The 26,907-nt window shown below is 40.0% G+C and overlaps 1 protein-coding gene across 1 annotated transcript in view; it reads right to left on the reverse strand.

Moving 5' to 3' along the window:
* Positions 1 to 378: 378 nt before the first annotated feature.
* The window catches only part of ece1 (endothelin converting enzyme 1), a 52,792-nt gene continuing 26,263 nt past the window's right edge, over positions 379 to 26,907 (reverse strand). The window contains exons 3-19 of the mRNA XM_072665790.1: positions 26,387 to 26,525; positions 19,492 to 19,704; positions 16,896 to 17,020; positions 15,650 to 15,796; positions 15,321 to 15,386; positions 14,113 to 14,301; positions 13,747 to 13,889; positions 13,546 to 13,660; positions 11,558 to 11,668; positions 10,735 to 10,833; positions 9,516 to 9,593; positions 9,253 to 9,356; positions 8,975 to 9,085; positions 7,763 to 7,830; positions 6,737 to 6,927; positions 4,327 to 4,422; positions 379 to 2,796 (exon numbers count right to left, since the gene is read on the reverse strand). Of these exons, the coding sequence (XP_072521891.1) occupies positions 2,620 to 2,796; positions 4,327 to 4,422; positions 6,737 to 6,927; positions 7,763 to 7,830; positions 8,975 to 9,085; positions 9,253 to 9,356; positions 9,516 to 9,593; positions 10,735 to 10,833; positions 11,558 to 11,668; positions 13,546 to 13,660; positions 13,747 to 13,889; positions 14,113 to 14,301; positions 15,321 to 15,386; positions 15,650 to 15,796; positions 16,896 to 17,020; positions 19,492 to 19,704; positions 26,387 to 26,525 (2,172 nt within the window). The 3' untranslated portion in view covers positions 379 to 2,619. The remainder of the gene's footprint in view (positions 2,797 to 4,326; positions 4,423 to 6,736; positions 6,928 to 7,762; positions 7,831 to 8,974; positions 9,086 to 9,252; positions 9,357 to 9,515; positions 9,594 to 10,734; positions 10,834 to 11,557; positions 11,669 to 13,545; positions 13,661 to 13,746; positions 13,890 to 14,112; positions 14,302 to 15,320; positions 15,387 to 15,649; positions 15,797 to 16,895; positions 17,021 to 19,491; positions 19,705 to 26,386; positions 26,526 to 26,907) is intronic.

Genomic DNA, 26,907 nt, shown 5'->3' on the forward strand with positions numbered 1-26,907 from the left:
TTTATAAGCATTTAAGGTAAAAAAACAATTCACATGAGTTGTCACTGACCCCTGATACAGTCGATCAATAGGCTAGGCTAGGCTAATGTTGCTAACAAACACTGGACTTAGTCTGTCACCAATCCTGAATATCCCACTGGTGTGCAGGGCTGTACACATACTCTAGTGTATTAAATGGGAAAAGCCTCACCAGTCCAGTACCACTGCTCAGTGAATCTGCAGGAGCTATAATAATTAATAATCAGCTATGGCACCCAGAAACTGTAGATATGGATACAACAGAAACACTATCAACACAGCAGATTATATACAGATTAAACTACACAGTTTCATCAGAAGCAATTTCCTAGCTATAAAAAAAAAGTAAGTCAGACAGCATTTGATTAACCATGGAAAAATTTTGTATTTTTAAGTAGGGGTGTAAGAAAAAAAATCAATACACAGTATACAAGTATCGCAGTATCATGTTTTGCAATACTGTATTGATTTTTAAAAACACATGATCAATGTTTAATTAATAGTTTACATTCAAAGATTGGTGGCAGACAATGGTTCATTTTGAGCCTGTTCACACACCTGCCATTAACATGCGTTTTTGGTGATTGCTCATGTTGAGCTTGTCAGGGTGTAAACACCTCCAAGATGCACTGCGATCAGATATGGAGCTCTTCTACACTTAATAAAAGCATAAACTAAAGTTTTGTGTGTTCAGATTCCATCAGGCAAGTGGAAACACGCCTTTCACATTGTAGATCCCCCACAGATCCTCCAAACTGTTCACAGTCTCACAGGAGCAGGACAGTTTTCAGCGGTTAGAGCACCGGGCTATTGATAACAGGGTTGTGGGTTCGATTCCCGGGCTCGGCAAGCTGCCACTGTTGGGCCCTTGAGCTTAACCCTCTCTGCCTCCCGGGGCGCTGGAGTTGGCTGCCCACCGCTCTGGGTGTGTGTGTACTCACTGCCCCTAGTTCACTAGTGCGTTTGTGTGTGTTCAGTACCACAGATGGGTTAAATGCGGAGGACACATTTCGCTGTACAGAGAACAATGACAAATACGTGCACTTTTTTTTTTTTTTTTATAAGTACAAAGAAAATGAGTACAGGTTTGTGTGTAGGTGTCTAATCTAATCTGATCACACTGGAGTGACCACAATCTGGTCAAAGTAGATCCAGACACAGTCCTGATACAAAAGGCATGTTAATGCCAGGGGTAAACCCTGACCGCCAGATAGCAGCATTGTACTCTGTCTTCAGATCCCACTGCTCTTGTTTACTTTTGTTTTCTGTTTTGTTGAACTTTTGTTTCATTATTGGATTGCTATAAAGCTGGTTTGCGACAATGTCAGTTATAAAAAGCCTATACAAATAAATTTGATTTGATTTTATGCATATGATCAGTTTAATTACTTTTTATATGAAGACAGTTTTCCTAAAATAATCACAGCATATCGTCTTGCTTACAGTGTCGCAATCTATCCCAATATATTGAAGCATAACCCCTGTATCGTGATATGTACTGCATTGGCAGGTTCTTGCCAATAACCAGCTCTATTCTAAAGTCTTGCTTGCAGTAGATATATAAGGATCATAGTGATCAAACTGACTTTACACTAGGTCATAATTTACTAATGCATCCTGCTACGCAATAAAATGTTATGGCAGATGTCAAATGCTGTATTGAGATGTCAAGGCAGCTCATGTGCTTGCACCCCATAATTGCCACTTGCAATTTCCAGACAGATGAACAACTCTCACAGTGGTTATGACATTTAAAAGTAATCAACAGACAAAAGCTAAATATTTGATGATTTATCTTTGGTTAGGTAACAACAATTTATACAAATAATCATTTTTTAATGATTACATTTTTAATCATCTCGTTGTTTGCACTCAATCAGAAAGCTATTGAAGGAAGAAATAAAAAAATGAAATGAATCCAATCAAACAATTTAATCAATGTTAACGCTCATAAAATGCAGATTTTTATTTATTGTATTTATTGAATAAAACCTAAAACTTTAAGCTAACTCATTTTAATGCAACTTGAAGAATTTTAGACCATTTTAATGGACAAATCATCATTACATGTTTGCACAAAATAAAAAAACGTCTGTATAATCTTAAAAAAACAACATTAAATTGCTTTTAAAAGATCTCAGTCCATGCAAGTAACTGTGTCAGTTACTGCCCATGATAGACTGGCCATAGGTATAGTGCATTCATCCCGAACAGGCCATTATGCTTGTGTCGGTCACAGCGGAAGTCTATTTTTTTGGTTAAAAAAATATTTACATTATTTTCGTATTACCCCTAATGTAAAAAGAATGTAACAAGAAGAAAATAAATATTATTTCCCCTCAGACAAATAAAGGCACGTGATAAAGACGTATGTATATATGTACAAAACCTGATTGTCAAATCTGTTCTTTCTCCCATGTTATAACCATCAGGCAGTTCCAGTGTTTAGAAAGTTCCTCCTGTCTTCACCTTTCCACACAAGGCACGTTTACAAGGTCCGAATCGCCATCCTCCGTCATCCACATTAGGCAACCTGAGAGAAGAGCGTTGGGTCGGCAAGGCCGTTTCTTCTGCTGCCCGTCAGAAGCAGGGTTCACAGGGTCACCACAGTTCACACTTGCGCTTGGGGTTCATTGGCGAATCCGCCTTGCAGCCAAAGTGTTTCGAGAAGTCGTGGGAGTTGGAGATGGTGCCGATGACCCTGAAGCGCGAGGGACTGTGGGGGTCTGTGATTACACCCTCGTGGGAGCTTTCGGGTGTCCGGACTGAACACCACACCTGCAGCAACAGAAAAATAGAAACACAAAGAAACTTTTACCAGATATCTTTAATTACTCACATCTACATCAACACAATAATAATTAAAAAACAGCAAATTAGACACACTTTTACACACTTTGCCTTGCCTTAAAAAAGACAGTAACTGTCTTGTGCATTTATGACACCTCAAAAGTGCACCAAGAAAAGTGCACTGGAGGACCAAGAAAAGGTTTTAAGAGAATGTGCTCATATCATTTTTAGAAAGGCAAATGCCTAGAGGACATCTTAATAAGCCTGATGCAGTTTGGAAACCCTTTGGGCTTAATGAAGATAAAATTGAACATTTTGGCAGCAATAAGCAAAAGCATGTTAGTGGAAAAAAGGTGCAGAACTTCATTAAAAGAACTCCTTTCCAACTGTTAAGCATGGGGGCGGATCAATCATGCTTTGGCGTTTGTGTTGCATCCAGAGGCACGGGGAACATCCTACTGGTAAGTAAAAGAATGGATTTAAATAGATGCCAGCACCGACATCAATACTGTTGTGTTGATTTTCTAGCTTAGCTTTCTAGCTTGGTGCAACGTGATCTTCATTAACATTCTCAAGAGAGATGTGATGATACGTTAACAAGAGACGAGAAAATGCAACACATTTAATGCACAATTAAAACATGTACAAAGTGTTTCCCCCCAACATGTTACATTGAAAAAAATATTGTGCTCTTAAATTTCAATGTAAAAAAAAAATCAACAAAATATTGATTAATTGGACAGGAGTGTCCATATGCATACTGCCCTGTCATCTGGTTTTAGTTTAAGTTTAAACAGAATCTGGTAAAATTAGAACCAGATACTGTCCGGGTACAAAAGGCATGTTAATATCAGCTGTAAACAGTTGATCTCGTTTCATTACTAGATGCTTGTAAAGCTGCTTTGCAGCAATGTCAGTTGTCAACAGCGCTATACAAATACATTTGATTTGATTTTATGAATATGATGAGTTTTTATACAGTACTATGACCGTCTTGCTCACAGTACTGTATTGAATCAGTATCGATACAGATACCTATTGCATTGCAAGGTTCTTGCCAATATACACGGTCAATAAACACTGTCATACATACTAACTTGACAGGTATATTATAAACTATTGATTGTATTGCTTATATACTGACTTGTATTTTTTTATATTGAATACTGCAAGTATTCTCAAAAGAATTACATGTTACAAAACAATAATAAATATATTGTGATTACAGAAGCTTCTTCATCTAACTTGAAATATATATTGCATTTTAAAATAATCTACAGCTGCGCTCATCATTCAGGACATATCTTAATTCATTTATTATATTCCAGATTCTTTTGTGCAGCTTCTGAGTTGCAGTGGGTTCAATATTATCAAAACTGTTGATTCTACACTTCTGAACAGTACCGTAACAGAGATTTCCATTGTGAACAATCTGCTGCCCAGTCAACAGCCGGACTGGGACATAAAATAATCACACATGGACATTAATAATTACAGTAAACAAGAACCCAATCAGACCTGAGCAAATCCAACAAAAAACAGCTGATGGTTCGTCATGCCCAGAGCTGGCAAAGTGGCTTCTTCTCCATTTTTCTGGATCCAGTTCACATAGGCCTGCAAGGCAGTAAACACATGATATGTTATGTACAGAAAACAAAAGCTGGCCTTACTGGCTTAACCAGATATTGCATAAAATTAGGAATTACAGCCAAGTTGTACACATTCTTCTTTATTTAGTCAAAAGTAACTGGACAATTTACTGATGAGTAGTTTTAATGGCCACACCTAGTAATCTACAACTGACAGATGCTTGCATGAAAGTAACCACAAAGGGTTACACAGAAAGGTCAGAGTGGACTGAGAGATAGGTTACTGGACAGATGATTCTTTGGGCAGACTACATCATCTGTCAAACATGGTGGAGGCTGTGTGATAGCATGGGCTTGTATGGCTGCCAATGGAACTGGGTCACTGGTGTTGTGGTATTGATCATGTGACTACTGCTAGAAGTAGCAGGATGGAGCTTTACTGTCTGCTCAGATACCATCAAATGCTGCAAAACTGCTACAAGGGTGCTTCACAGTACAGATGAATATATTTTCAAAACACACAGCGAAAGCGAACCTGGAGCTTCTTAAGGTTGGAATGTTCTCAAAGGACAGTCATTTGACCTCCACCCACTTGAGCATGCGTTTCACTAACTGAAGACAAGAACAAGAAGCAGCTTTAGTAGCTGCAGTAGGTCTGGCGCCTAAGCATCTAAAGGGAGGAAACAGCGCCTGAAGATGTCAGCATGGGTTCAGACTTCAGACAGTCATTAATTGCAATGGACTTGCATCTAAGTACAAATACATTTTATATGAATGATTTTGTTAATCTGTCCAAATATTTTTGAGCCAGTGAAAATTGAGGGACTGTGAACACAATAGCTGTAAATCTTAAGCAGTTTGGTGCAATAATGTTGGTAAACCCCTTGGATTGAAGCCGCAAGTCTGTACTTTAATCATATCCACTTAGCTTCATTTCAAATCCATTGCCTGGGAGCACAGTAATTAGCTTGTCTGTAATTGTCCGGCACGTTTTACAAGCTGCCCTGAGAGTTGGCTATTTCTGCTGTGAGATGCTTTCCAATAACAGCCTTGCATCATAACTCTGTAACCCCTGACTTTTTTCGCCTGGTGGAAAGAATGCGATTGTGGCTGGCGGACCACCTGTCACTTTTTCAAGGATTTACAGTGAGGGGGACAACCCCCGATTTTCCATCCTGGACAGGCGTAGAGAGCTGAAGGGGAGGAATATGATGACCGTAATGCCTCTTGAGTCACCCTCTGTGTTGTTAGGGAGAGTAAACACTGACCTGCTTGTGTGTTTTTTAACCTCTAGAAGTCTTGGCCATCACCAGCAATAGCAAGAGCAGGCCTATCTTTTCAGTTGAATTATTTCTCACAGATATTGTGTACCACATTTGTGCTTGTGAGTAGAAGAGAAGACATATTTTTATTATCATTAGTCATCGTAAGAGTGATGGATTATTGTTGGGTTGCGAGCACAGTTCTGTTCTGTAGAAAGAAAACATCATTTTGCCATTTTCTTTTAATGTAATTGCTACAGATTGTAAATTAAAAATATAAAATGTTACATTACTATGTAATTAAATATGTAATTAACATATTAATATACCTACTTAATGTGATTAGAATGCCCCAATATGCAAAAATACTGAATATTGTTTATCTGAATAATGAAGTCAAATGTGTCTTCAGTCATGTGATTGTTTATGGGCAGGTTGAGGAGGTCATTGATGATGTCAGTATCATCATCATCGGATTTTCCCCACATGAGTGTTTTTGCATGATGATGACCAAATTGCAATAAAACAAAGAGAGAGTGTTTATATACGCTATATGGACAAAAGTATTGGGACACTTGCTTATTCATTGTTTCTTCCAAAATCAGGGGTATTCAAATAAACAGCTGATCCTGGTTTTGGTTGGAGTGGAGTGGACTGTCTCTGCTGTCCAGGGAAGGCTTTTTTGGATCTGACTGCATTCTGCCACAAATGTATTACTGAGGTCAGGATGTTGGATGATCACCACCCACCTTTTCCCCCCAACTCCCAAACTCATCCCAAAACTACTGGATGGAGCAACATCGTTCCAGTGTTCCACAGCTCAATGCTGGGGGGCTTTATACACCTCTAGCCCATGCCTGCAATTTGGCATGGTGCCGATAGGTTCATGTTTATCTGCTCCAGAGTACTATTCCTCTGTACAGGGACTAGACAAGCTGTGTGCGTGTGTGCATTTGCACACGTGTGTCAGCAACGAGTGCAGCTTAAAGTAGCTGAATGCATTCATTAGAAGGGTTGTCCACAAGCTGTGCTCGAGTCTGAAGAGATGTGACCATATGGCCAGGAGTTTAGACAAACCTTATAAGCAGCTTTAAGGCCACCGTTGTCCGCAATGTTTTCTCCCAGGGTGTGTTTGCCGTTGAGGGGCTCGTTGTTGACGCTGTAGTTGCTGTACTGCTCCACCATACACTGAGTCTGTCGCTTAAATGCTTCAACAGACGAGTTCTTCCACCAGGAGCGCAGATTTCCATCTTTATCGTATTCCCTCCCTGCACACAAAGCAGAACACAGAGTGGCACATGCATGCATCATCACCAAGGTATCACTGTCCTGATGTCCAGTTTGGAATCCAGATAAAATATGTATGTTGCTAGTGCTCTACAACTTGTTGGAACATTGCTGTGAGGATTTGATTGCATTCAGCCACAAGAGCCAGTCAGGTACTGATGTTTGGTAAGTAGTTCAGGATCCCAAATACCACCCCAACTCATCCCAAAGGTACTGGATGGAGCTACATCCCTGCAGTTTCACTGCTCCACTGCATTGGCCACTGGCAATAGGATCTTGTACAACTGCTCCAGAGTCTCCTTCCATTGGCATTGATGTTACAAGCTGTGTATGGATACTTGTGGACATACTAATAATGATAATTTAAATAAATCATATTGTACCTCTATTTATCACTGCTCAGTATCTGACCACAGGACCACTACTGGCATGATGGCTATCCAGCACAACAGTGTTAATAGCATTGGGTCACAGGTCATCATCATTACTGGTTGGACAGCGATCCACTGGCCAAAATACATATTTCAGCCAAGAGCCGCTCTGTGGTCAGAAACTGACAACTGATGAAGGACAATTGAAGACAAATTGTGCACAGACAGGCTATAGTCTCGAACTGCACACCAGAAAAGCAGAACTACAAGGGAGGGGTGTCAAATAAAATGTCTAATGACTACACCACACACACACACACACACACACACACACACACACACACACACACACACACACACACACACCATATTATTATGCTCTTCAAATGATTTAAGGCATGTATTATACAAACACAATTATATATTGTATATAAATACTGGTTACCTTGGTCATCGAATGCATGGGTCAGTTCATGTCCCATAACAACACCAATGCCACCAAAGTTCAGGGCTCTAGAAGAGAACAGAGGCACAGCAACGCAACCAGAGGTGGGTTGTGACTGTTAGCAATTACTCAGTTACAAGCACTTATTTTGTGCATCACAAAGTAAATTTTCAGATGATAGTATTTGCACTTCTTGAGAGTTCTAGCTAGTGGGTGAGAACTGGAAATGACTAAATTGGAGAAAATAATTGCACGAATGAACAAAAACAAAAAAATGGGGCATAAAAAACTTCAGTTCTAATTCTAACAGAGTCTGGTTTAGAGTAAAGAGCTCCACTGCAGTTCTATCTGGAGTTCAGAATCGAGGTGGCTTTTGAAGATGTTTAAGATGTTTAGATGTTCATAAGTGTTTGTTATTACATGTTTGTTAAGTAATGGTACTTTTATTTCTTAATTGATTCAGATTAAGCCTGGCACACACTACACGGTTTTTACCCGGAATTAAAACAGTAGTGATTGTAGTGTGCATAATCTAGTAGCGTGAGGGCAGCGATCAGTCAGTCTTGAATCTGTATGACTGTAGCAGTCATACCAGAACTTAATGCCAATGCCTAATGCAATGCTTAGTCTCGATCAGAAGGTCCAGGGCTGACTGATCGCTGCTCTCAAACTACTAGATTATCCACCTTTTATTTTTGAGAAACTTCTCCAGTGGAAAATGATGTGCGACACAATTTGTGAGTGGACGCACTTTAGCCAATAGCAGCCTAGTTGAAAAATGGGATAGAGAGCAATCCCTCAGCAGGACTCCAGAAATGTAAGCTACACTCGTAGAGCTCTGGGAAACACACAAGTGTCTGCCACTGCTGCCACTGCTGCTAATAAACCAAGATCACGCTGATTCACAAGAGTATGGGAGATTTTTTCATGTGTCTATCATTCAGATAAGAGACCTGAAGTTAAATGTGAGACATGCTCTGATTTTCAAATCTGTTATAATCTTCAAACTCCTGCAGTGTGTACCAGGCTTTACTCAACAGGGAGCCCCCATTTTCTGTAGAGTTTGTTCCCTGATGGGTCTACAACATTTATTCTATACTATACCAGACCAGTTTATACTGAATCATTTCTGCAGACTATGATACAACTGCAGCCCCATTCCCAGAGTGGGCAGATGAAGACTGGGGAGGTATGTGAGATGCGTGAAGTTACTTTGGCCAGGCACGGCTGTAGAAAGGAGCCTGGAGGATGCCTGCAGGGAGCACCATCTCATTCTTGGTAGGGTTGTAATAAGCATTCACTGTAGGGGGCGTCATACTCCATCTGTGTGAGAAGAGTGTGTTACAGTGTGTTATGAGAGAAAACGGCAAACAATTCTCTATTTATCTTTCAGGGCTGGTCGAGTTACTGGTAAACAAAGCATGTTGGTTCTGTTGGTGTGGAAAGAGCAGCAGGTGTGCCATTACTGAACATGTGCTTTTAGTCCTTACTGATCTCTGTTGGGTGCTTTCCTCAGCTGATCAGCAGTCACTCTGCCGGAGAAGTTGTAGTAGTGCATGACGTTCTTGAAGTACAGGTCCGACACCACCTCAAACTGAGACGCAACAGCAGTATTCAGTTTTTTATTACTGTAACCAGTGTATGTATATGCATGTCCTGAAAGTGCCTTTTATCCTTTGTATATCCCATACAGGCTGTGCCATTTATATCCTAGCCTGTGTAAGTAGCATATATTTAGCAATTCTGCACTCACATCATTGAAAACTTTGTCCAGCTCCTTGGGGTCCATGATGAACTTTGGATAGCCGATCATATTGTATATCGCATCCGCCTGTAAGAAAGCATTAACCGGTTAGGGTCAATTCCTGTGTACAGTATTTTAACAGCAGGTGGCATCATGCTCCTATACTGCAGCGCAAAGGGAAGTAAAGGACCATGATATGATGGATCACTAATTGTCAAGTACAAACATCCATTTTTTTTCACCCCAATCTAGCCAATTAACCCACCCGTTCACCAGGACTCCCCATTTCACTTGCATTGCTCCCGACACTAGGAGGATGAGGACAAGCACATTTCTTCTCATGATACATATGAAGTCGACCACTACCTCTTTTCAAACTGCTGCCAGTCTGGCATCACTAGGCCACCAATGCACTCAGAGGAAAGCACTTGATCACCAGCTCTGTAACATCAGTCAACAGACGCCTGTGAGTGATGAGGGGAGAGAGAGCACCATCTACCCAACCAGAGAGAGTGTGGACAATTATGTTCTCTCAGGCTCCAGCTGCTGATGGCAAAGCAGAATGACCCAGGATTGAACTTGCGATCCTTGGGCCATAGTCAGCTTTTGTCAGTCTGCTGAGCCACTCCGAGACCCACAAACATCAAGTTTGATGGTAGGTAATCAATAAAATGTCATAAGTAACAGATCTATTAACAAGGGTTAGGATGAAAGCTCACTTCCTAACGTTTACACCACTACTACTAATAATAATGATCATACTGTTATCATCAACCTCACTGTTTTATTTCTATATTCTATTCTTCAGCATACACTACATGTCCAAATGTTTGTGGACACCCCTTCTAATAAATGCTGACTAGGGCGTGCAAATGCACACACGCACAAAGCTTGTCCAGTCCCACACACAGCTCACAGAGGTACTGCCAACAGAATAGGACTCTGAACCAACAAAGGAGCAGGCGTCCAGATACATTTGTCCATATCGTGCATCTTATACTCATTATATCTTATGCCTCAAGTTGTGTTATTTTGCACCTTTTGTAAACTCAGGGTTTTAAAAACAACAATAAGCTATACTAGTACCACTAGCCACATTGCAAAGCCAACTGCCAAATGACCAAATTACTTCAGGGAACAATGGTGTCTTTGGGTTTCTGCGTTCAGTAAACCATCAGGAGGGAGAGATTTGCTTTTGCCCACAGCTATCACATCTACCATATCTCACCTTCTCTTTGGCAGCTTTTTTGGTGTCGTCATCCATCCAGCCCACCAGCTTCAAACTGTCCTCGAACGCCCATTTGATCTCAGAGACCATATCTTCAGCCTGACAGACAGATGAGGAAGCAGAGTGAGTGCACTGAGTGACGAACTGGAGAGGAAATGTCAGGGAAAGCAATAGAGAAAGAAACATCATGAAAGAAAAAAAATCTGGGAAATTAAACAAAACATTAGGTAAGAGAAAAAAAAAACATCAGGGATTAAAAAGAAAAAAAAAATATCACACAATAACACACAATTAGGGAAGAGAGACCAAACGTAAGGAAAGAGAGAGAAAAAGTTAAGGGAAACAGAGTAAATGTTAAGAAAGAGAGTAAACATCAGGGGAAAAGTAAAAATGTTAGGAAACAAAGGAAATTTAAGAAGAGTAAAAGTCAGGGGGGAAAAAAAGAGACAAAACAGAAATAAAGACAAAATGACAGAAAAGAGAAAAAAAGTCGGGGAAAAACATTAGGAAAGAGAGCAGGAAAAATAAAAAAAGGAAAAAATGAAATTATAGGAAAAAGGAAAAATCAAGGAAAATAGAGTCAACATCAGGAAAAGAGAAAATTCGTGAAAGTGGGAATGTCAAGGATATGAGAAAGCATCAAGAAGGGGTAAGAGAAAACAGCTAGGAAAGATAAGGAAAACCGAAAGAGAATGTGAAGAAAAAGAAGAAACATCAGAAAAGAGAGAGGAAAATAAAACGGCAGGAAAAGGAGAGAAAACAGGGCAGAGAAGAAAGGTTTGACAAAAGAGAGAGAGACAACATCACAAAGGGAGAAACTCACAAAGGCCCTGCTGTCCTCGGCGAAGGTGGCTTTAACAAACAGAGCGCCGAGAGCGAAGCCCAGAGCACTGTCCGTGTCACTAACACACAACTTCCAGCGGGGGGTGCAACTCTAAAACACAGCAAACAAAACGCACACATCAGCTCTAGCGCTGGTAAGATCGCATCACCGAACGTCACACACTTAGAGGATAAAGCGCGCTCAGACCTGAGAGCTGAGTGACTCAATTCTGAACGTGCATTCAGGACTCTGAAGAGATCTGGTGCACGTAACTGCCACACTGCACCCATGACAATAAGGGATACAGAGTGCAGGGCTGTACTCCTTTGATGTGTTTCCATTTCTGGCTACGACTGTTTTCAGGGAATATCTAGCTGTCTGGCTCATCCAGGTTTGCGGAGCAACTCAACAAGTTTGCTAAACTCACTAGCTAGCGTTTCCCCCTTTTCCCCCACCTGTTTACAGCACACAATGTCTGCAAATATTGATGTCCCATATCGCCCCAAGGATGAATGAGCTTATTTGGCCATTTTCATGTAAACCCACTCTCCGATATGAAATACCAACATTTAGTTTTGGTATGGTGGTTTTGATGGATTTTTGACTTTGATTTTCAATCTACATTGGGTTTTGCCATCAACCTGATTTTCAGGGAGCATCTTGCTGTCTTGGTTCATCCAGGTTTGCTGTCCTTTTATGACTCGGGACGACTCACGTAGTTCACTAAACTCACAGATAGCATAAGCCTGTTTCTTCTACTTGTTGACAGCACACAATGTCGCTAATTATTAATGTACAAGGATGAATGAGCTTATTTGGCTTATTCACTAGATAGTCACAGAACAGAAATAACTTATAATTTATGCTGCCCTTTTCAATATACAGGCATCCCCGATCACCCTGATCCCATCTAGCCTTAGTCCTGAATCTTGAATCTTCAATTTCATTTTACATTCACTTTAAAGCTTTGGCCTAATATAACGTGGAATCGGCCTGTTTGTCCATTTAAGGATAATCAGCATTAAAAAACAAGAAAACTTGGATCAACATTGAAACAAGTCTGTCTGGCCAGTTCTCTAAATCTCAGTCCTCCTCTCCCCACCCATCACCAGTCACCCAACTATACACACACACACACACACACACACACACACACACACACACACAAACGTGGTTTGTTATTTCAGCCTGACCCCAGAGGAAGATGAGGCCCAGAGAACAGGATCTCCTCCTGATAACACACACCACGCTCCAGCAATTCTTTTCAATGTTCACACACTCATTTTTACTCACACCCACAAGCGTCACCCTCTGTTTATGAGCTGTCCTTTTTCTCCTCCAACCAATTAAAAGGTGTTAATCATACACTTCTCAGATTCAGCTACTTGTTTGACCTATATTCAGATGTTATGCAAAAGTCTTGGCTACTCTGGCCCAAAACAAGTAGTAAACATAGCCTCTATAGCTACCGAGCGGACCACCAATATTGATTAGACGTTGTTATCTGGTTAAATGTCGGTCGTGATGCCAGGTGACCAAAATTCAATGTCAGGACAACGTCTAATGCAGACGCCCATTTGACGTTGAATAATAACGGCAGTGATGTAGATATTTTAATGGTTGGTTTAAAATTCCAAATGTTGCAAACATCTTCCAAATGTTACGGTATCAGATTTTGGTACCCGCTGTGGAATCAAGTATAAAACATAACCTTTTCAGCAATCCATATCATCAATGTGAAGTGTGCAAAAGTTTAGACACCCTTCACATTGCAAAGGCTTGACATTTAGACATTAGACAAATCAAGCCTGAGGCAGGCCATCAACAATAATTAGAAACTGTCAGCTGAATCCAATTTCCAAACTTTAGCAAACTGTGTGCTAACACTCAACAACCACTAGCTCCCCTAAGCAACATGTTTAAAGATCTGTAAACGACAGGGAGGGGAAGGCTGCGTGTGTGTGCTGACACTGGCTTTGATCTCTCACCTTCTTGGTGCCATACATGACTTCAAGAAAACTCTGCTCCGCGTCCTGGAATCTCTGGTCCAGGATGGACACCATCTTTCTCACCACCTTCATCATCATGTAGTTATTTAGGGTGCTGCATCAGAAAAGGTTAGTAGGTTAATAGTGGAGCCAAAAGACTGGTGGAGCTCATAAAGTGAATGGTAAGAGTGCAGTGTTTACCTCTTGTTGGTGTTGGTTATGAGCTGGGAGACTTTCTGCAGGTATTCCGTGGCATAGACCACCACAGGCTCCGAGTCATTCAGAGAAACGGGGGCGAAAACAGCTCTGAGGTATGGTATCCAGTCAACAGCAGGAGCCAGCGACTACAGGGTAAACAAAAAAAAAAACACACACACGTGCCCAGTTGAAGTGATACCCAAGTGAACAACCAAGTGATCAGTCATGCCATGTTTATTGTCCAAAGTTTGTCCTTTGCTTTAGCGCTGGAGCTACGAGGCTAATGTAGCTAACAAGGATAGGAAGCTGAGGTCATCAATATCTGCTGTTTTTCTGTCTGTGCATTCTCATGGTCCCGCTGTTACTCACTGATAATTCTTTGGCCTGAATCTTGTGGTAGATCAGCTCCTCGTCTCGCCGCTCCTCCTGAGGAACTGTGATGTTGGCCAGAGTCGTCTCAAAATCCACAATTTCCTGCATCATCTTGCGGGACGTTTCCTCAGAGCCACCCAGCAGGACCCCCAGCTCTACCAGGAAGCCCAGATAGGCTTTCAGATACTGCAGGCATAATATTTTGGAATGATGTAATGAAATACATTGGACAAAAAAAACAAAAACATCCTTTATTATTATAATTAGTATTATTTATATCTTTGCAACATTCATATTTAAAGTGAATACAACTGATTCAAAAACTACTATCATTCCAGAGAACACAGTTCAACTGTGCTGGGGAGCTTTTTACCCCTCTAGCCCATGCCTGGCATTAGGCATGGTGCCAATAGGTTCATGTTTATCTGCTCCAGACTGTCCTATTCTATTGGCAGTACTCTGCTTCTCTACAGGGACTAGACAAGCTGTGTGTGTGAGTTTGCACATCTGTTTTAGAAATGGGTGCAGTTTAGAGTGGCTGAATGCATCCATTAGAAGAAGTGTCCATAAACATTTGGACGTTGGAACGTTTAGCTATTTGTTTCAGGGCAACCTGTATTTACTTCCATAAATACACTGTATTCTATTGTTTTAGTCCAATTTTACATTGATAAGCCATAAAAAAATTGTACCATCTGCCTAGTAATGAGTAGCCACAACAGATCAGACCTCTGAAGGTATCTGTCACCAAGGCATTAGTAGGCTGTTAGTAGTTGTTAAGAAGTGGGGCCTCCTGTTGTCTTTTCTTGGAGCACTTTTGGTAGATACTGACCACTGTCCCTCAATACCGGTCTGGCGTTTTGGAGATTGCCTAGCCATCACAATTTGATCCTTGTCAAAGTGGCTCAGATCTTTATGCTTCAGGAACTGACTGTTCAATTGCTTCCTAACAAATCCCTCCCTTTGACAGATGCCACTGTAGATGAAGATAGTCTATTCATCTGGTCTTAATGTTATGGCTGATCGTTGTATGTTTCACATAAATTATACAATATGAAGTACTGTGTTCTTTTTAATACCTACTGTATTACCTAAACCTAACCATAATTGTGTTAAAATGTCAGCCAAGTTGCTAAGCTATGACCATCAGAATAAAATAAACTGTGACAGATTTCTTTCCCACTTGCTTTAAAAACTCTTCATACCTTCTCATTGGCTGTCTTGTTGAGATAGTATTCACGTGAGGGTAATCCCAGGCCAGACTGATCAACCTGGAGGAAAGAAAAACAAGCTCCTGAATATGAGCTATAGGTGAAGCTAATAATAAACAGCCCTAGAAATGATCTGGGTGCACACCATAAAAGTGTGCTATTATATATCTGATAATAATCTCATAACCTGAAACCTGAACTGCTAAAAAAAAAAAATCCCCAAAAAAATAGAGTAACCGCTCCCTGCTCATTTAATAGTTTAGATCTCAGAGACAAGGTGAATAAACAAAGAAGGATTTGAACAACAGCAGGACTGGACGTACCTGGATAATATTGCTGGTGGAGTTTTTGGAGTCAGTGCTGACAAATACAGTAAAGAAAGGGGAAGTTCGGTAGTTGGCAGAAACGATGCGCAGAACCTCCTGGAAATTATCTTTATCCCAGGGGCCAGTCAAAGCCCAGCCTCCAGTCTGGGGGAAAACCGATGGGTTATTAAAAAAATAATAAATACATAAAAAAGAATTAAAAAAAAAAAGGCAAAATTCTAAACCTCCAATTAAACAATTGCTGCCTGGCATAAGAGTGGGGTTACTCAGCTTTAATGTTTAATGTGTTTTTGTTTTTTTCTTGTTGTTTTGTTCAATATCTACATGTCTTATGCAAAAGTTTGGAAACCTCTGGTCACATAACAGGTAGGACTGCATCTAATGTTTTTTTTCTATTGATTAATCTAATGATTCATTTTACAATTAGTCAATTAATCTAACAACTAATTTGTTGATTATTAAAAGGTGTTTTTTTGTGTGTGTGTGTGTGTGTGTGTGTGTATGTGTGTGTGCGCACACTCGATTTAAATAATGATCTTGTTAGAATCCAATACATCTTTTATTAAAATTAATGTGCACCTTAGTGTGCCACATAAAATATCTCAGTGTTAACAGGTACCTCTGTTTTAGGTCATAACATCCCATTACCTGAAATAGAGCTACTTAAAAACTAAAAAAAGCTTATTATAGTTTATATTATTATTATTATAGCTTATTATAGTCATAATTTGGAATTATTTCATCACTGGAGTAATATGTAGTTAATGTAAGAAATGCATTTCTGCCCAAATGTAGTGCAAGACAAATAATAAAAAGATTGATAGGCAGAAGCAACGGGCTTTAAGCTATTATCTCACTCATACACGGCCATTAAAGTAAACAGGAAATAAGAAAACAGCAAGATAACGCATGGTGCAACTCTACATTAATACATAAATTTCAGCAAATAAACAGAAACTGGGGTCATATTTTAGTCCTCTTGTGGAGGATTTGCTAGACTTAAGGTAATCAAAAGTTTATATTATAGCATAGCATAAGGTTAGGATAAGCATAGGTTCATAACATGCTACTTGTAGGCTTGGTTGATAAATATATAAAAAAAGAAATAAAAAAAAAAACATTTATTAAAACCACAGTGAAAAACAATCCATATACAACTGCACCAGTTCCCACTGATGATAACCAGGGTTAATCACAGGTCTGGATGAAGCAGATGCAGTGTTTGAGGAAGCGAACTGTTTACCTGGTTAATGAGCTCCTGCAAAGGCCGAGCCCCCAGCTCCTCGATTTTGGCCTCACTCATGCAGGCCTGATAGTACCGCTGGGCTTTCAGCTCCGCTTTACTCAAACCCTGCTGACTCGTGCTCTCTGTGTGGATGTGAGGGGAAAAAAAATTCTTCGTAAAATGATCAGTTTTGCAGTTGTCCTGAAGCAGCACTGTGCAGCAGAACTGATCCAGAGGTAAAGGAGCTGTACTTTTAGAGTATTCTCCTTGATCTATGCCTGTGGGTAAAGTCTGTGCTGTTTCAAAGTAACCCTTATTGATCAGTCAGAACATGTTTCTGAAGTTAGCTTCTTTAGGTTGTACTGGAGCTTCAACCGTAACGTAGCAAGCGGGTAGTGGAAGAACTACGCTAGTCAATACTGCAGGCCCGGCTTATATATATAATCTGCTTATATATATATATATATAATATTATATTAATATTAATTCTGCCAATATGGCTCTAGTGTGTAAAAATGCCATGTTAATTTTCCTGTAGAGAATGTGTTCAGCTATTTTTCACTTGATAGCTTGGCGCTATCCTTTCACACAATTGGCGTACAGGTGAGGCCAGGAGCAGCACCTGTGAATATATGCTAAACCGGCACAAATTCACAGTTTCTATTTCATCAGAAAATGTATTTATTTATTTTTATTTATATATATATATATATATATATATATATATATATATATATATATATATATATATATATATATATATATATATATATTTTTTTTTTTTTTTTTTTTTTTTTATCAAGTATGAAGTATAATGTTTCAAAAATGCTGATCCAATCTTGAGAAAGATAAGGTGTTAAAAAATAGAAAAAAAAAAAAAGTTTCATCACCCCGATTGCAGTCAATTAGCCAAGACATATTCTAAGGTGAGCTTTTTTGGTTTACAACACGACATGCTAGGCTAACACTGCTAACAAATCTGCCACCAATCTCACCCCATTCATTTGCATCAAAAATCGATCAAAACCAGTGCTCAACACATTAATGCCATTTTCATTCAAAACGAGCATGAGCTCAGGGGTCCGATAATCTAAAAAGGCCTACAGGCACAGCTTCAGGCGGCCCGGTCAGTCTGGCTGCTGTGGAGTGGCCGATGTAATAGCTCCAGCCTGTGTCCATTTCGCCGTCCTATAGGCAGAAGTCAGTGGATGTGAAATAGTGTGTGTCTGGATGTTTCCTGAGTTCACTGACTTTAATTTTTATCTGTCAAATCTTGCTATATTTAATTGGCCACTCTTAATAACATATACAATGTTTACTGTCTGCACAATTACATTGATTCTGGTCATTTACTGAGAAAATGGGAATAATGTTATTTGGGTGTTTTTAGCAGATTTAGCAACGGGTACATTATCAACTTGCCAACAACATTTGGGGAACCATCGTTATGGGCTTCTAACTAACATATAGTTTCTACACTTGTGTGCATGTCTCTCTCTCTCTCTGTCTTTCTCTATTGTCTCCTCTAGTCATTTGTTAGATAATGAGAGCAGAATGTTATGTTTTAATGGTGTCACTGGTTAGCATAGCTATTAGCTGTTGAAGCCAAATCGGTCAACAAACCTAAACCAAAATACAAATCTATGCTTCGGGACAGTTTTGGGAAGGTGGTGAAAATGTGAAAAAGCCTTGTACGATAACTCTCATGCACCCTGCTATAAATATTATTGTTGTTGACAACATTTGTCTCAGTTCCAATCATCTTTTCTAAATATCAACACATTTCTCTCATCATAAATGACAGCAAATCTCAGCAAAAATCATTAAACATTAAATATATCAAAAAAATGTTATGTTATGTATAAAATAGTGCAGCTAAATGATGATTTCTGACATACTGAACCCTGCTCTCCCCTAAATACCAGTTTTGTTGTGATATCTACAGCATAACAATGCATTTTTATTTTTCATGAATTAATACAAATTCCATTTAAAACAACATGTAACCGACAGTGATAACGATGTATTTTTTACAGTATGCAATGTGGATTTTTTTTCCATATATTTTATTTTAAAAACAAACAAATAAAAAAAAACACCATTGTGATATTGGCATTACATATCAGCCCTCAGTCGCCCTGCTCTCAAAATATCGGCATTGGGCATTAAAAAAACTATATCGGTCAACCCCTAATCAAAACACAACCTTAACAAATCTTTACCTAGACAGCACGTATTTAAACATATAAGGTAAAATCAAAAGTAAGACGTACATTTTTGGTTTGTCGCTGGGAATCTGAACCACAATTATTTATCTGAGCCAAATAAAAAGGAGATCTGATGGGACTGGTGACAATTTCAATCCACTGTTTGTTACCAATGTTAGCCTAGCATCTTCAGTTCTGAACTAAGTGATAAATCATCATCATTACAGTTTCCAGTTGTTCCCAAATTTGTAATATTGAGTATTATGTATTTAGTATATATTATTTAAATCTACATTCCAAGTTATTGTTGAATATAATAATAATAATAATAATAATATGATAAGTGATTTGAAACTTTTGAACAGTAATGCAGATCCTGAGCAAAATGAAAGAAATATTGGACTCACCAAGTAAACTCTTCATGACTGCCATGTTGTGCTCCCACAGGTTGCTGAACGGACCCCAGCGGGATTTGCCCTCAGGTAGCGGGTTTTTCTTTACCCAGCCGCCGCAGGCGAAGTTATAGAAGTCTTTGCAGGGGTCAACTGAGCGGTCCAAAGCACCCATCACCGCCGCAGCCACGCTCACACACGGCTCAGACAGACAGACACCCGGGTGAGCTGGTAAACACACAGAAAACAAACACTGCACATTAAACCTCACTTTTTTTCAATTTCTTTTCCCCTGGTCTGATTTGATTACCTGTGAATAGGTTAGAAAACACATCTGCTTCATTTGACATCATCTGAACAAAGGTCAATATAGACTGCTGCAGGACTTTTCAACTGATTAATCCATCCTACGTTCATAACAACTGCCAGGTTGGACTAGCTAGAAATATTAGATATAATCCTTTATTAATGCACACTAATGCACAATCCTTTACTAATGTACACTATATAGACAAAAGTATCGGGACACCTGCTTATTCATTCTTTCACCCCTTCTAATAAATGCATTTAGCTACTTTAATGTGCACCCATTGCGGACACGGATGTGCACAGCTTGTCTAGTCCCTGTAGAAAAGCACTGCCAATAGAATAGGACTCTATAGGACTAAATATGAACCTATTGGCAACATGCCTAGTACCAGGTATAACGCCCCCGAGCACTGAACTGTGGAGCAGGTGTCCCAATTCCTTTGTCCATATAGTAACTAAAATTGTCCGCTGTAATCGAATTGTGCTGAAAATCACGGTACACCTGATCACCAGCTTCAAACACTTGCAATAGCTCCACTGCCTGCAATAGTGAGAAGGGGGTCTCGGTCATTGCCACTTTGGGTCTTAATGCTGCTACTGCACTGCGGCCATTTTTGCATACAATACCAGGCTCTTGTCTTTTTAATAATTTATATAATTCTATTCAAGAATTTGTCCTTGTTTTCTACCCAACTTGGAAAGTAATTACTCAAGCCCCATTTGTGTGAACTCCCTCAATCACTAGCAATAACCCACTAGAAAGGAGAAGGCTCCTCTGACATGTGAAGCCACCTCCTCAATTCGACCTGCCTCTGATGCAATATCACTAGGTAAGGATCCCCAGCTCCAATATAATAGCTAACAGACACCTGAGCTGATCAACATCACACTGGTAGTGATATGGTGAGGAAGTGCCATCAAACCACCCCTGAGAGCAAGGCCAATTGTGCTCTATCTGACTCCGGCTGCTGATGGCAAGCAGAACGAGTCAGGATTCAGTCCTTGCATCATAGTGACAGCGCCTTATCCCACTGGACCACCCGGAGCCCCGCTGATTGGCTCTTTTTGTTGAGCATTAGAAGAACTCTCATTCATTTTTCAACCACAAACCAAAGTCTCTTGTAACACTGAGTCGTATTGGTGTAAACTCCTGTAATATTACTCAACCCTCTCAGTCCGCAAGCTTCGCTCACTTCAGATGCCGGCCCTGTATCACTCAGCTTGTCAACAAATGCACAGTCATAGCTGTTCAGAAAGGGGGAGCTCATAGCAGCGGTATTCCAACATCATCCATCTCCAGACCCGGAGAGCCAGATGCGGTTCTAGACCAGCAGTTTTAGACATGCGGCGTGTAAAGGGAATGCTGTGGTTCTAGGTTTACGATGCTGGAACAGTGTTTACTGATACAGCTTGGTGAAGACTGGACAACGACTTCTCTCATAGAAATTGCCAAAATACTATTGTTTAAGTGTAGTGTTTTGTAACCATTGTCTGAAGTAGTGAACCTCTTAAGAACCTCATTGTTTAAGAGTGCATGTTAGGTATAATCCCCTAAATGTTCTAAACTTTTGACTTTGAATGATTGAGCATTAAGACATTTCTCAAGGACTGGATGGAACACAGCAAACCACAGTGAATGGAGCTGTGTGGAGCACTGCAGCGGGTGAAAACAGTGTGTGTAATAAATACTCTCCTGCTGTCTCAGTGGGTCACATCCACAGGGACACACAAGCATCTGGATTTTCTCAAGTTAGGAAGCCGAAAGCCAAAACATGATTTCTGAGGAGACTCTGAAACTTTTCAGAATACCGTCCAGATCGAGAGAGAGGTAAAGAGTCACAGAGGAAAGCTGGAGGAGACATCCAGAGCCAACAATGTCTGTCGTGCTGGGTGTTAATAATATATAAAAATTAATGAATTAATAAATAATAAAAATTATATTCCAGAATACTTTCAAAATACATTACAGAATTGCACTGCCTGTCCAAATGTTTGTGGACACCCCTTTTTAACGAATGCATTCAGCTTCTTTAAGTTACTGAAACAGATGTGCAAATGCACACATGCAGTTTGCCTATTCCCTGTAGGGAAGTACTCTCTGAATAGAATAGGAACGATGGTGCTCCAGTCAATACTTTTGGGCGAGTTGGGGATTTGGGGATGAGGTGGGGTGATGATCACCCAACATCCTGAACTCACTAACAATCTTGTTGCTGAATGTAAACATCACCTCACAGCAATGCTCCAAGATCTAGTGGAAAGCCTTCCCTGGACAGTAGAGGCAGTTACTCCAACAAAAGCAGGACAAAGTCTTAAAAATAACCTTGATTTTAGAAGAAACAATGGATAATAAGTTGTCCCAATACTTTTGTCCATATTGTGCAGATGATATTTAAGACTGCACTGATAGAGCTATGAAACCCATACTTCCTTAAAGGGGCCCCAAGAATGGAAAACTGTATTTATCATAGTTGAATAATGAATGTTGGGTACATGAAGGTAAGAATTCATGAACCTGAAACACTGTAACATTAACACTGATTATATTACATTGATTAGAGGTTCCAAATGTTGATTTTGCAATTTTTTTGATGAAATGCCCTGACCTACAAGTCCACCATTAGAGGAAAATCAATGGGTTTTAGTTGGAGGCCAAGGAGTGTAAAACTGCAATTGTTTTGGTTTGTGTTTTTTGACCCAACCTTACCTGTCAGAAAACACTATCTATTCAGTCCAGAAACAGCCTGAGTGAATAAAGTTCTATTCTTTTGTGTAACAGAATATTCTATTGTGTATTCAGACAAGTTTGTATAGATGGACAGGGGAGATGCCAGGGGTTATGAAATATTACACCTGGCCCCAACATATTAATTGATTTTTTTTAGGGCCCCCGTCAGCCACAGGCCCAGAATCTTCCCGACACCCCCACCATACGACACCCCTGGTTGTGGAGCTCAAGAAGGCACTGTTTAGGCCAAACTCCACTGGACACACCGTTGATGACTGGCTGTGTCTGAATCCTTTACTGAAACATCTTTTCTTACAATCTGCCTGAACTTGTAGCCATGTGGATCCATCAGTTAGTCAGCTCTGCTAGTATATTTACTGAGGCCATGAATGATTAAAAACTGAGAACCTTCTTAATCATTTAACACACCAAGGCTTATTACATACTAAGGGAGATTATTCAGTAACTACAGGGACTTCAGCGGGCCATAGGCTGTTTAAGGGGTTAATGTTTAATGGAAGTCAATGTGAAAAGATTTCAATGCAATTTATTCCAATTTGTATCCGATTACATTTCAATTAAGCAGACAGGAAGCACATATCCACAAAGAAAGTATAACCCATGTTTCTTTAGGTTTTATGCATTTTGAACTGTTTTTCAGGCCAATCTGAAGCACCTGAAAATTTAGTAAATGACATACATTACAGTTTTTGTCCTCCATCAATAATAAAACAGCAAGGTTTAATCACATCAAATCAAGGCTCCATCAGTGTGTTTTTAATTTCTCACACTGCGTAACACAAGCTCATGAAGAAGCAATTATAATCACAATATGGCCCCACATTTGCAAGCCCTACTTCATAATTTATAGTGCTATTGGATTTCAGCCATGATATTTTACCCAACATAAACAAAAAGTCCAAAGTGTTCACTGGTGCATTCAACTTGGCTTTTTGTCACGAGCAGCAGGAAACTCAGTGTTCATATTATGAGAGCACATTCCCATATAGGTAGAACACAAGCCACTATACATACACTGATTAGCCAGAACACTAGATCACCTGCCTAATATTGTCTAGGTCCTCCTGTGCCGACCAACACAGGCACGGACTCCACAAGACCTCTGAAGGCGTCCTGTGGTATCTGGCATCAAGTCGTTAGCAGCAGATGCTGTAAGTCCTGTGAGCTGTGAGGTGAGGCCTCCATGGATCGCATCAGTGAGCCTTAGGTGCCCATTAGCCTATCGCCGGTTCACTGGTTGTCCGTTCTTGGAGCACTTTTAATAGGTACTGACCACTGCATACCAGACAAACCCCACAAGACCTGCCTGGTGTTCTGATGATGATGTTCTGACTTAAGAAATTAGCCAATCACAATTTGGTCTTATTCTTGCCTGTATTTCCTGCTTTCAACAAATCACCTTCAAGAACTGACATTCCCTGTTCAGTTGCTGCCTAATATGTATATCCCACCCCTTGATCACTTCAACTACTGTTATTAGGTACTAATGTTATGGCTGACCACCGAAAATGCCTATATTTTCGAGGTGGAACTCTAAACCTTCCTGAACTGATTGTGCTTTTTCATGGTTAAGAAAGGTAAAACATCCAGTACTACAGATTCAGGATTTTTCTGCTGCTAGACTGAGCCCCATTTATCACCTCTTAGCTTCTTCGCCTTGAGTTACTGTGCTATTTAATGCTCAGACAGATCCTTTTAGGTAACAGCCCTAGCGCAAACTGTTACTGAGCCATTCTTTTCCGCGTGATTGCGTTTGTCCGCTGAGCTGGAGAAGACGCTCAAAAGACAAGGTCATTCTCGGTCCATCATGTTTTTATGATCTGTGAAGCAGAACTTTTCTGTCTGGGCACTGGTCCATTATGAGAGGTTATGTTAATGTTAGGTTTGATATTGAAAATATCTGCAGTCAAAAGGTCTTGTTTTTCTCAGAGCAAGAACTGAAAGAGAAGGAACAAAGCTGCCACAGCGAGCTTTTAAACTGTGGGCCTTATGCATCCTCCATCCATCCGCTTAATCTAGAGAGTTAACAAAACAGAGAGAAAGGAAGAAAAAAATTGGAACAAAAACAACAGGGATCCAGCACCTTGGTGCTTGGACCACTACAAAAAAATTACAGTGGCGAAGGAAAGGAGGGGTAAGCAGTCTGGCTTGGGCACATTTTTGAGCCAGTTCAGTGATGTGTCATGCAAGGCCGGCTGCAGGAGGTTGAATAGGAGGAAGTGGCATTCACGTTCCTCTCCCATAAAGGGAAACAAGTTTTTAAGCCTTCAAAAAACAAAAGCAAAAGGCCAATGACTGTTAAATAAGCTCCGGATTCTATCTTCAAACTCACTTAGCTTAAAAAAATAGGTTCCAAGTGTGATATGGATGACTTCCTTGAACGAATGATTGTTCGATTCCAGTATCAAAACACAGCTCATATCACCACAGGACACACCTAGTAATAATAACCATGTTAGGTTCTGATGCATGACCTACACTATCATTAAATATGAAAGTAACCTAGACTACTAGACAGCCCAGGATGACTGATACACTAGTGTGGACAGCCCTTCTAATGAGTACATTCTGCCACTAAACGTGCTCATTGTACATTAAATGTAACAAACATTTTTACAAAGTACAGTTTTAATTTTAAACTGTTACCACAGTTGTTCATCGCTGGTATACTAGTAGCTAATGTACTGATATTTGGTGTCCAAGTTTCATGCTGAAAGGACCAACAGAAGTGCTCTATGATTGAACCTTTGGAGGGTCTTACGTTTGAAACTGTGGAGGAACCTTCACAACCTTTTCTTCTTAAAATCTTTTCTTCAGGGTTCCTCAAAGCACCTTAAGAGGTTCCTCCATAGTCTGAAATGGAATAACCTACAAAAGTTCCTCAAGGATCAATTTTAACAGTGTGAATAAATGCTTCCCATATTTTACAGCACTGGTTAAATGTGGGTGCTGCAGGCAGATATTCTTGGAGCTTCCTCGGCTTGTCTAGTCCTTGTAGAGAAGCACTGCCAATAGCACAGGACTCTCTGCAGCAGATAAACATGAACTTTTTGTGACCATGCCTAATGCCAGGCGTGGGCTAGAGGGGTTTTAGGTGTGTGGATCAGTAGACCTGTGAATGATGGGGCTCATTTCGATACCTTTAGGAAGAGTTGGCGAGTTGAGGTTGAGGTGGGGTCGTGACCGTCCAACATCCTGACATCACTAAAGTCGTTTTTAAATTTGAACTGGAGAATCAGTGTACCGAGTGCATGGCATACGGCACGACTACCTGCTCTATTCATTTACTGGGATATTACCTGGACCTTGTACTAGGGATAATGTCCAGTACAAATGATGCGGACAGTTCACACATACAGCTTATTTGGGTTTAATGTCCAGAAAAGTTCTGGGTTATCGTGCATGTCGCCAAATGCAATCAAATCCTCACAGCAATGCTCCACAATCTAGTAAAAAGCCTTCACTAGACAGTAGAGACATTCACTCCAACAAAAGCAGAATTAACTATATTTAATACCCTTGATTGTAGAAGAAACAGTGAGTGAGCAGGTGTCCCAATACCTTTTCATACAGTATGTATTGTAGTTAGCGCAAATCCTACAGTTTACCCCATAGGTGGTGTTAATTGTAACAATATGCTAAAAATGCAAAATGCAAACACTCTATGTTGCTTCCAACCGGAATATGTAATACCTAATATCTGTGTCCAAATAAATAAGACCACTGAAATAAGACCAATCTGTTTTTCACAGCAAGACATAATAGATATGCTGTATACTTTTATTAACACAGCATCTGTAGTGCATTTCTGACCAAGGTGTGCATAAACCCAGTAGTAGTTGAGTCACTCACTTTCATTATAATGCAGGCCCAGTGTGAGGATGCAGATGAATAAAGCCAGTGAGAGAACACACACCACTAACACCAGCTTCTTCTCAGCATGACTCCGCTTGGTCCAACACCGGGGGCCGGGGCTACGCTGCAGCGCCACCTGAAACACACAGATTTCTTTTTACACCTGGTCAGAATAAGGGGTCATACACACAAACTCCCTTATTGCACTTTTGTAACAAACGTTTTTACATAGTAATTTCAACCAAGTTACCACAGTAACAGCCCTCACTGACGGTAAAGGCAAGTTGTTCATTTACTGACAGATTTATCATACAATCGGTTGTATACTATGAGCTGTAAATACTTCCTACATTTGACATTGAGTGTGGGGGATGCAGCGGGATATCTTGCATGTTAAAATAAATAAATAAATAAATGAAAATAAATAATAGAAAATATAGAATAAATAAAATGAAAAAAACAACAACATCTATTTGGTATGTTGTACCTTTTAGCACATCATAGGACAAACAGCTTCG

The sequence above is a fragment of the Salminus brasiliensis genome, chromosome 21 (assembly GCF_030463535.1).
Source record: "Salminus brasiliensis chromosome 21, fSalBra1.hap2, whole genome shotgun sequence".
Classification (NCBI taxonomy): domain Eukaryota; kingdom Metazoa; phylum Chordata; class Actinopteri; order Characiformes; family Bryconidae; genus Salminus; species Salminus brasiliensis.